General features: G+C 44.5%; 1 protein-coding gene across 1 annotated transcript in view; it reads right to left on the bottom strand.

Annotated features, from left to right (window-relative positions):
- Nucleotides 1-8,674: 8,674 nt before the first annotated feature.
- LOC119165050 (complement receptor type 2) overlaps nt 8,675-11,698 on the bottom strand; it is a 155,739-nt gene continuing 152,715 nt past the window's right edge. The window contains exon 12 of the mRNA XM_075873659.1: nt 8,675-10,758. Coding sequence (XP_075729774.1) covers nt 10,488-10,758 — 271 coding nt within the window. The 3' untranslated portion in view covers nt 8,675-10,487. The remainder of the gene's footprint in view (nt 10,759-11,698) is intronic.

Below are 11,698 nucleotides of genomic sequence, written 5' to 3'. Positions count from 1 at the left end.
CTACTAGAGCAATCTTGCTCCCGCACTTTACTGACGATTTCTTCGCAGGTGAGCTCTGCGGACGTAGCGGTTGTGCAGTCGCTGTTCACTTAATCCTCAAAGGTTACCCCAGCGTCTACTGGGAGCTTCTTGGTAAGCTCATTTCACGGCTCTGTATTGAGCTCCACTTCATTATTGCCGTCTCGTGGTGTAGGCTCGCAATCCTGCAGAGCAAGGAAAGTCTTGAGAAGGCCTGCCTTTACCCAGCATTTGCTAATGGTGCTGGCCTTGATGTTCTACCATGACCCTGGCAGCTTTAGTCGTATGTTGATGAGAAGGCGCTGCACAAGTCGCTTCCAAAATTCGGTTTTGACACATCTGATGATATCCTGGTCTAAAGGTTGTAACAAAAAAGTACAATTTGCGGGTAGAAATTCAAGCTGCATATAGCTCAACTGCACATTCGCCATGTGTGCTGAACAGTTATCGGCGATTACAAGAACCTTCCTTTGTTTTTTCTTCTTTGTGTCATCCGAGTTGCAGCAGCCACTGCGCGAACAGTTCACATGTCATCCACGCCTTCTTATTTGCCCAGTAGTCACAAGGCAATGAGACAAAGTTTTTCAAACGGCGAGGTTTGGCGGACTTGCCAATAACAAGAGGTTCGAGTATTTCCGTGCCAGTGATGTTGTAGCAGAAGAGCACTTACACGCAAACTCGCGATTTTTTTCCGTCCTTGCATTTTTCGCCTTTAGAGTACATTCTTTTGTCAAGCAACAGATTATAAAAACATGCCGCTTCGTCGGTGTTGAAAACTTAGTCTGGACTGAGTGATTCGATGGTCTTTTGAAAGCGCTTGTTCCACCAGGCAAACGCACTTCCAGTATACGTTGCCTTTTCTTCCCCGCACACGACTTGCCACACGATGTCGTTGCTTTGCCAGAACTGATAGAGCCATCCGGCACATACATCGAAGCCGAAGGTGCCCAAAGCGACAGCGAACTGTCGTGCCTTTTCATGAATAATAGGGCATGACAAGGGCACACCGTGGTGTCTGGCATCCTTGAACCATGTGAGGGTGGCAGCGTCGTCGTTTCGGTAGTTGTCCTGCCGCAAGCGTTTTCTTGAGGGAGCAGGCTGTGATTCTCGATGTAATTTCAAGATCTTCTTTCGATCCTTCAGTATCGTTGCCACTGTTGATGGCACAATATCATGCTCCCTGCATATGTCCACTTGCTTTTTTTCATGATTCATATTTTCAGAATGTGCACTTTTTTTTAAAGTGAAACTGGCGCCGTTTCTTTTTAACGCTGAGGCCAGGAGAACTCTTTGCCAGAAAAGCGAACTCGCAACGCGATCTCAACTTCGCGGCTCCAACCGTCAGCAGCTAACAACGTGGGGGAGAAGTGGCACTCAGCCTACAACCGCTGCGACTGCTCCGACCATGTGACTCCGGCGCTGTTGCATGCATTTGATGCTTACGTTGATGTAAACACTAATGGGGCTGCACCCGTCGAGGCGGTTTTTTTTGTGCATTCTGCTGCAGGTGATGATAGGAGTAAGCTTCAGGGATTTTCATACCAAAACATCCACGGAAGCTCGTAATAATGAAGCATCTAGTTGATTTTGGTGTTAAATTGCATACATTAATCTGAAATAATCGGCATTCTGAAATTCGTAGTTCTGAAAGTTTTTCATATTGGCAATATAGGCATTCCGGCAGGGATTTAAAAAAAATCCTAAATCTGAAAGTTTCGTTAATCTGATGTTCGTAGTAGCGAGATTTTACTACGCTACGTATACCATGCATGTACACCTTATCGAGTGTATACATGCATGGTCTACAAAACCGATGGAGAAAACACCGCATCAACAAGAACGGCGGAAAGAAGGATGATGGAGAGCCATACACACCCAAGAAAAGTCGCTAGCTTTGGAGCTGACCGAATAGTAACCTCTCAAGAAGGGACCGAATCAGTCCCGAAACATCAGAGCTGTACTGTAAAACACACACATTCCCCTTTGTACTTTTATTCACCACCAAAACAAGTCAGTACTTACATTTGAAGTCCAACCAGGTAGTTCCTTGTGTATCGGTTGGGATTGTGTGCTTACCTTCATGCATATTTGAATAAAGGTTGGTTTATTTTTCTATTTATGGCATTTCTTTATTACTGATGACACTCGGTCATGAAGCTATGACATTGGTCTTATTAGAACAAAAGCAATGGCATAACTGGGAGAAACGAGGCTGGTAGCGAATGAATAGTAAATGTGCGTTATGCTTATCGAATGCAAGAAAAGATGACTGATATGGAAAAATGTACGAATTGTGGGAAACACAACACAGACATAGTGCAAGGCTGGAAAGCGTAACTTGTGCTGGAGTGATATGTTTACCAGAAAAGCATTTAACTTGTCATGGAACGATGACAAATGGCCAGGAAAAACAGGCATAAGGGAGGGTGGTGACAGACAATAGTGTGGCCGCAGTGTACTGATGGTGACGACATTCAAAAGGAAAGCATTGAGTGCGGGGGACAACAATGGCCTGGCGTTCCTTCAGCGTTTCCCAGAATACGCTTGGACACTGTCCTCAAAGGGGCCCTGCAACACTTTTCCTAGTAAATATCGAATGGCTTTTTTAAGAGAGTTATTTGCTCCACAAATTTTTACAATCCATCAAGTTGAGTGGAGTTATAGAGATTGGTCGCACGCTGTAATTGCTTTCCCTCTTCTCTCGTCCCGATGAGCGTGTCGAGGCTCAGCAGGGAGAGAATGCATGGGTGAATGAAGTCATGTTCGTACGCGTAATGACCTCAAGCGTTTTTCTTTTCTATTTATAGGAATGTGCGGAATACTTAATGTGATCGTGAGCGCACACCAACACTTGGTGTTCTTCTGCAGTGGCCTTGTTAGCTATGCAACTCGCAATGCTCATTTTAGGCAATGGCCGTGTGTTCCTGTATGTGACATCGTTTGTAGAAAGAAGAGGGAACAATTTGTAGCTGACTTTGAGAATGAACTGTGAATTCCGGGTCCCGTGCTGCGCTACAATGTTTGGCTTGTGTGTTCTTGGAAGCCTCGACTACCGATCAGCAGGGTTTTCTGACAGTGCTGAAAAAGTGTTGTGCGGTCTCTTTAATGGGTTTGGATTTGTCTTGTCCGGATGTCCTCGCATCGCTTGGCTGATGTCAAGATGTCTAACAAAGGTTGATGCGTACACAGGTGAATGCCTGTGGAGACTGAGCCAAGAACTTGACCAGCTGCAACTCTGACTCCCTGGACACCATCTGCTTCTGGCCACCTCTGTCCTACAATACTGTTTCACTCCCAACTCCCACGACACATAGTCCGTCTTGTGGTGCTGCACCCAGAAAGCATATTTTCTTCTCAATCTTGATGGCACTTGGTATGTGGCTTGGCCTGCTTTGTTTCGTTTTTTTTAACTGGTCTGTGTCAGCGCATGTGGCACGCTCATTGCCAATCAAGCTACGCCATTCTTTTTAAGGGGTCTGTAATTGCACTGTGTGGATGACTCTTGCTGCACTTCATATATTCCGAAAATCTGCGGAGTTCTCAGAATAGGCAAAGTGACTTTCGGATGGGATATCATTTATCGATTCAAAGTTTTCAGAAAAGTTATTATGGCTTTGAAGCAGTGGTAAATGTAAGGCTAAGTATATGAATATGCTTCTCATGGGGTTTCCAAACATAATGAAAGTATTCATAATGAAAGTATTGGGAGCACAAACTAACGGGACGCAAGAGAGGAGACAAACTGTGCTTGTTTGTCTCCTCTCTTGTGTCCCGTTAGTTTGCGCTCCCAGTACTTTCATTATGAATATATACCAACTAAACCGCCTATCAACCTTTGAACGATGACATAAAGGTTGAGCCTTGTACGTCGGAGGTACTGGGCACATGTCCGTGTGGTGCTGGGAAAGCACCCCTGCATTTTTCTATGGGTAGAGATGATCCCATGGCCGACAATGCACCATGTTTGGGGATTCTTACATTCAGAGGTTCTTATTTGCCGGTATTAGCTACGGAGCAGAAACTTGGAGACTTACAAAGAGAGTTCAGCTTAAATTGAGGACAATGCAGCGAGCAATGGAAAGAAAAATGGTAGGTGTAACCTTAAGAGACAAGAAGAGAGCAGAGTGGATTAGGGAACAAACAGGGGTTAAGGATATCATAGCTGATATCAAGAAGAAGAAATGGACATTGGCCGGGCATGTAGCGCGTAGGCAGGATAACCGCAGGTCGTTAAGGGTAACTAACTGGATTCCAAGAGAAGGCAAGCGGGTTAGAGGGAGACAGAAGGTTAGGTGGGCAGATGAGATTAAGAAGTTTGCGGGTATAAATTGGCAGCAGCAAGCACAGGACCGGGTTAATTGGCGGAACATGGGAAAGGCCTTTGTCCTGCAGTGGACGTAGTCAGGCTGATGATGATGATGATGACATTCAGAGAAGCTCTTATTGAGATTGCCTGGTGCAGTCTTTGTGCCTTTCATCCAATCAGAGACAGCACAGTTGTACAGCATCCTATGTGAAAGGGCTGTCAATTAGTTTCTACCAGCTTAAAAAGGCTCATCCTTTGCATTCATAGCTTCTTATATCTCTATAAACATAAGATGGATGCCATATGCTGTTAGCATCAGTTACGAAATGATACATTCTAGGCTACCCACATTAGCATGCATATCTATTGCATTGTTTATTTAACACTGGTCTATAACTGGAGTACTGGCACATTTTTTTTTTTCTTTTTTTTTGCAGCATACTACCTGAAGTCGACCCTTGCGTTAGTCAAATACTGAAATTCAAGTTGTCTGAAAAGTGCAGTGACGCACACAATTTTTTTGGTCATGTTACAATTGAGTAAATACGGTGTGCGTGCACCAGCACTTTTAAAATTTTTCAATATTGAGAGCCTCGCAGCAGTGTCTGCTCATTTATAGTTTCAGGGATCCTCAATCACATGCTAACCTTGTGAGTGAAAAAAAAAAACGCACCTGTAAGACATGTTAGCTCTGCAAATTTTCCAAAAATTTATTCATTGTGCCATGGTTGCCAGGTAATTACGCTGGCTAGCTTATGATGCTCCTTGACGTACTGGCCACCTTAGAGCTGTTTTATCAGTAACGATTTCTTAATTTAGATGAACTTCAATCATTTTACATACAGTGTTCAGAAATTGGAGCGAGCTATCGATTTCAAGTATAGCAGTTGATATGTGCGCTTGCTGGAGATAACCGCCTTACGCTGTTGCGAATCTGGCCAAGGAAGGTGATGCTGGCTGTGGTGCAAGTGCAATATTGTGTCGGTGAGATGTGAACAATGTATGCTTTAAATGAACCTACTTACGCTAATTGGACCTAGTTTGTTGAATCTTTATTGGTGAACACTGTAGAAATAGCAAAGCAAAAACACAGCTCCTCCATTCCCCCTTCTTATGAGCTTTGTGCACTTCTATTGTAACGCTGTAAAAAACTGTGACGAATGCAACGTGCCATTTTTGGGTCTGAACAGTGCCACCGGTGGGGATCGCCGCCCCCAAAACTGGTGGCCCTCCCTTTGCCTCTGAAATTGTTCGCTGTGGACAGGTGAATAATCTTGCAGGGCTGCGTTCGCACTGTTCTTTTGGGAAAGGATTTTCGCGCTTCTGATGCTAGATGTAACTGAATCTGCACCTGTCGTCATGCTTTGGTCACAAAAAATAATAGTAATAATAATAAAAAATGGCACGCGTCGTCTTTGTCAACGCCACCGTACATGTGCAGACTACTCACAGAGACACATGCTTCCCACTCCAATATCATAAGTCTGTCAAATTTCTTCCGTCGTGCTCCTTCTTTGTGGCTCGAAGCAATGCCGCCGCCGCATCACAGAGCACTGCATGATAAGGTTGTTAAAAGTCTGTTGACCTGCATTTTGGCCTACCATTTATGCAGTGCTCCTTTGTATTAGATTTTTAGGTACTGTCAAGTTATTTTGACTGAAAATGAAGCTAGGAAACATTAATTGGTAACAACATCGTCACGTCGCTCTAGAGGTTCAAGTGGGGTTTATTTGGCATAAAAGTCACACAGCAGGGCTCTTGTCAGGCGCATCGCTTGGGTGTGCACTTGATAGAGAATAGGGCATGCTCTTCTTTTCTGGTCTGTGTCTCTGCATAGGCATGCCACCCACTGCTACATGCGGCATTATTCCCTCCTCTGCGAAAAACAGCATTGCCTCAATGCTGCTGCAAGGTAGGTGTAAGAAGAAAAAAAATAATTAGGCAGATTAAACAGTGTGAAAGGATAAGGATGATAAAATGCTTAAACTCACGCAGTCAATGAGGGTTTAGGCGTATTACAAAATAGAAACGATCGACAGGAAAGATTATCAAAGTGCAAAGCAGGGCTTCATGCACATAATATGAACAATGTCGCAGCTCGGTTGTCTTCTTTGTGTTAGTATTGAGAACCCACTGTCCAGAAATACTTGGTAGTTTATGTCGCTCACGTGGCGCAGCACCTGATATGGTCCCGAATACCGGCTTAGCAACTTTTCAGAGAGGCCACGGCAACGAACGGGTGTGCAGCTGTGTCAGCTGGCGAACTTCCTCGGCATGCATAATGAATTCTCGGCGTCACTTGTTCACTGATCTGCCTCTGGACAAGGAAGCATAGCCTCCAACATCGTCTGATCTTTCCGGCCATAGAGAAGGCGAAATGGTGTGAATTGTGGGGCCTTCTGAACGGCTGTGCTGTAAGCGAACATCACATAAGGTAGTATCTGATCCCATGTTTTGTGTTAGACGTCAATATATATGGAGATCATATCTGTGAGTGTCTTATTTAGTTGCCCGGTAAGTCTGTTGCTCTGCACATGGTAACCAGTTGTCTTCTGATGCGTGATGTTGCTTAGCCAAAAAACCTCATCCATAAGCTGCGCAGTGAGTGCTATCTCTTGGTCTGTTATTACTGTAGAGGGAGCACCGAGACATACCTCAGTATCGGCATAGCGTGTCAAATAGTTGCAACAATCACCTATTTGTTGCAGTTAATAGACACGGGAAATGGGCCAAGAAGTTCCATGCCGATTTGGTCAAATGGCTTCCATGATGGTGATTTGCGATACTGGCATTCCCGACAGCCTTTGACGTACTGTTTGAGGTATGCCAAAAGTCCCGGCCAATAGTATGTCTCGGCTACTCTGGTGAGTGTTCGTGAGTAGCCTAGGTGGCCAGATGTGGGCTTGTCATAGCATGCGAAGAGGATGTCGTCCCGCATGTCCCTTGGAACCACAAGGAGACAGGCGTGGCTTGTTGAATGGGTGTTTTTCTTATACAAGACTTTGCCCTGAAGACAAAAGGATGTCAACTTGCGGGCTAGATGGTGTGGTATGACTGCACCCTCTAAATAATCGATGACCAGTCAAATCTCGCCATCGTCTCGCTGACATCTGCTCAGGCCCGATGGGCTCAGGGCACCTAGGAAACTGTAGTTCTCTTCTGTTTGCTCACTGACTGGAGGAATTGGTGCATGTAACAGTGTGTCAGCGTCTTCATGCTTCGGGCCGGACTTATAGACGATGGTTACATTGAATTGCACTAGGCGCAAGCTCCACTGGGCCACTTGTCCTGAGGGATCTACGTATGTTTGCCAGCCAACAGATGGCATGATGGTCCATGACAACTTTAAATGGACAGCCAAAAAGGTGAGGGCGAAGCTTGGTGACTGCCCGTATGATCGCGAGACACTCTTTCTCTGTGGTCGAGTAATTCAACTCGGCACAGGACAGCTCGCATCTCTCCTCTCCATGACGATGCTGGACAATAACTGCACCGCGGCCGATGTTACTGGCGTCAGTATGCACTTCAACTCGGCATAATTGTCAAAATGTGCAAGAACGGGTGCTGACTGCATGCGCTGCTGTAGTTCGGCAAAAGCAGTCTGTTGCCCGTTATCCCAGACAAATGGTGTGTCATCTCTTGTAAAGCGAGTCAAGGGTGCTGTTATTATTAAGAACCCATTAGTAAATCGCCAATAATAACTGCACAATCCAATTGATTGATTGATTTGTGGGGTTTAACGTTCCGAAACCGCCATATGATTATGAGACGCCGTAGTGGAGGGCTCCGGAAATTTCAACCACCTGGGGTTCTTTAATGTGTGCCCAAATCTGAGCACACAAGCCTACAACATTTCCGCCTCCATCGTAAATGCAGTTGCCGCAGCCGGGATTCGATCCTGCGACCTGCGGGTCAGCAGTCGAGTACCTTAGCCACTAAACCACCGCGGCGGGGCAAGTGCACTATCCCAGGAAGCGTTGAACAACCTTATTGTTGGTAGGAGTGTGGTAGGAGTGGCAATATGCACCAGTCTTTGAGCAAGGACCAGTTTCAGAGCGTTTTGTGTCTTGAACCGGATGGCAGCCAACAGGGGCTTCTGAAGTGGTGGAGTGGTTTTCACGGGGGGACTTACATAACCCCACTGCTCTGGGTTGCTCAGTAAATCCTTTGAACATACAATGTCTAACACTTCGACTTGGTGAAAAGGCTTATCTTGTACTAACAGCATGCATATTTGAGGACAGGTTTAGAAAGCTCTGATTTTAATCAGTGTTCATCTCATTTGATATCCACCCTGTTGCTAAATCTGACTGAATGTTCAACCAGTTGCCGAAACACAGTGAGGCTGTCTTATTAAGACAAACGTATATATTTCAGACTCTTTATACGGTACAACATGCCCTACAGTCACAGGCATATAAACAGCAGCTGTACAAATAAATACAGACTTTGCGAAGAATCTTTTTTTTCTCTCAGTTATGTACAGTTCGTGGTATATAATAAACATTATGCGCAATAATGCTGTCTGTCAATCTACAGACATTTATATTTGGTTAACGTGGCAACTGGCCACATGCACACACTCATCCAACATTGGTGAACATTTCACATTTCAAGACTAGGTTCACCATTATCACTTTTTGAATAGCTCGTCACAACAATACAAATCGCATCACGTGCAGCGCTCACAGCGAACTTTGCCAAGTTCAGTATACGTAAATGCGGAGCAATAATCAGGATGGTAAATGCTTTGAGATGGAAGAAAATAAAAGGAAATCTGGAAATGCACTGCCAGTATCTTGCAGAAAAGTCAGAACAAGATTTGGAGCTGTCTGAAATTGTAATATACAAGTTTGAATGGATTTGTCCAAGTCTTCTCAGTATATCCTTGAAAGAGGATTTAAAATTTTTGTTTTGCTTATTAAATACATAGACACAGTTGTTCCAACCAAGGTTACATAAATGCGGTTCTTTCTGCTCTGCGAACTTTGAAGATGCTATTTTTTCAACTCTATCTACGTGTTCATAAATGATATAGAAGCCATATATCATACGGAACACTGGACACAATACCACAAGCCACATCGGAGCTGTTATGTCTGCCTTGTGCTACAGACCAAGACTTTTAAGCTCGCGGACTTTTGCTTACCTACATTGCAGCCACATGTTGTACCTTGTTGTGAATTATCCACTGTTCTGTCGCTGCCGTTAAACATCATCACAGCTTGCTTTGATTTTTGTTTTTTATGGTTTCAGATGACCGTATCATGAAGAGCTCTGCTGTACTGACACTGTCAGGAAATTCATAAGCATAAACTTTTCTTCCCTTGTTGATAAATACCATTCTCCTTATAAAAGCGATGAAATATTTCCTTTTATTAGTCCATCAATTTCGTTTTGGAATCCTGCCATTGCGCGTGTCACGGCAATTGCGTTTGAAAAACACTTGGACTAGCTGGCAGAAGTGGAGTGTTCGTAATGCTTTGATCAAGTTCGAGATGGAAGCATTTCCTTACGTTGTGTAATAGCATTCCAAATGCGCGACTTAACAGACTCAAGAGGGATCGCGTTACGCTTGACCTGACCTTGTGTCACAAGAACAGCTCCAATGCACACAAAGTGACAAATGCAAAGTGTTGTACAAGGAAAACACAGAAAAAAAAGAAATACGGGTCGACAGTTTTAGAAAGTTCTATCCTGTTGTTCTCTCATTCATAAGCTGCGATTGGTCAGCCAAAAAGTTGCTTGCAATTGAGCATGTGGCCTTAGCTCTGACTTGTAGGTAAGACCTTGTAGTACAGGCATCTGCGTTCTTGTCTAGAATGCTCCACAGATGGAAAGAGCAACTGTAAAGCAGTTGCTAGGTTCACAACACCTCGCTGGTGTGTAACTTACACGGTCCGGGTAACTATCAATGCCGACGAGGGTTGTTTTTGTGAACCAAGCAGTAAGACGCGAATATGGTACCTTCCGTCTTCTGTCCTGTGTCCTAGGCAAGAACGTGGTCGTCAGTACTACTACTACATGCCGGCCAACGTCATTGCGCCTGCCTCTTCCATGGGAGTCATGCCCTGAGATAAAAAAGGTCTTTTGTTCCTCACGATGACGCACAATGCGTGTGTCGTCCACACAGTGCACAGTTCAGAGAAAGAGACGGCGGTCACTAGCTGTGTCCTGACGTGGCGTAGAGTTCGTTGTCAACCATCCCGGTGTGCATTGTCCCCCTGACAATCTCTGCCCCGAGCGGATGGTCGACGTATACTTTGTCCCCTTCCACGACGTGGGGCGCTAGCGACACCAACGGAGCCACGGCACCGGCTAGGGACATGGCGACCGAAGAGTTGTAGTAGTCGTCCTCGTCTGGAGGCGGTATTGGAGGAAGGTCACGTAGCTTGACGCCATTTGGAATGGCGGGTTTGTTCAGCGGTTCCTCTCTGTTGAGAGAGAGAGAGCATTTCGAAAGTCTGAGACTCAAGAACAACACTGCTGTACAATCTACAAGATGCTAACAGTAATGTATTCCATACGGATTGATTACCTATGAAATCCTGTTGATGAGGTTGTGAAGGAAAGCATGGTAAGAAGAAAAGTAAACATTGATGTCATTTGTTGGGTGAGGGTGCTTGTGGCATAATGTTCATAGTACGCATCACTATCAGAAGGTATTTATGGGCATATAGCATAAGCATTCCACATTTCTTATGGTTTCATTGTTACTAAAGAGGTCTGTGCTGCTCTGTCTTGCTCTTTTTTTAAAGGAAAACACGACGGTAACAGAGAAAAGGTACAATGTAATGGCATGTTGCGTGTCCTATGCTTTCAATGCTTGTGTTTGTTATACAAATTGTGTGTTATTAATGCTCTAATACAGTCGAACCACTTTATAAGAGGCACTGATAAAAGAGACAGATGGGTATAAGAGAGACCAGTGTGCCTAAGGTAAAATAAAGTTGATAAGAAAATGTATATGGGGTACCCTGTTGTAAGAGCCATATCATATCAGAGACAAATGCTGCCTGGAGCACGCCTCTTATAAAGGGGTTTAACTGTAATCCCATATCCATCCATATTTCGGCTGCCATACATGTGACTGTGCTGTTTTGCTAGAATGCTTCAATTTTCTTCAAAAGCCAAAGCATGCTGTGAAGACACTTTTTTTTTAGGCTATTATCAGCCCTTTCTGTACTTTATGCAATAGCATGACCTCAACTACCGACATCATTTCATGTTTGACTCCATCTCAAGTTAGTTTCTATAACCTTGTGGTTGATAGAGGCGTTAAAAGGGGAGATTCATGCATGCTTTTGCATTCATTTTCAGGCTTTGGCTGTTATGAATTGAATGTAATGAATTAGGCACTTGTTCAGCATTATC

This window comes from Rhipicephalus microplus, chromosome 9 (genome assembly GCF_043290135.1).
Source record: "Rhipicephalus microplus isolate Deutch F79 chromosome 9, USDA_Rmic, whole genome shotgun sequence".
Taxonomy (NCBI): Eukaryota; Metazoa; Arthropoda; class Arachnida; order Ixodida; family Ixodidae; genus Rhipicephalus; species Rhipicephalus microplus.
Note: the sequence above shows the minus strand (reverse complement) of the source record. Positions and strands in the feature narration are given on the sequence as shown.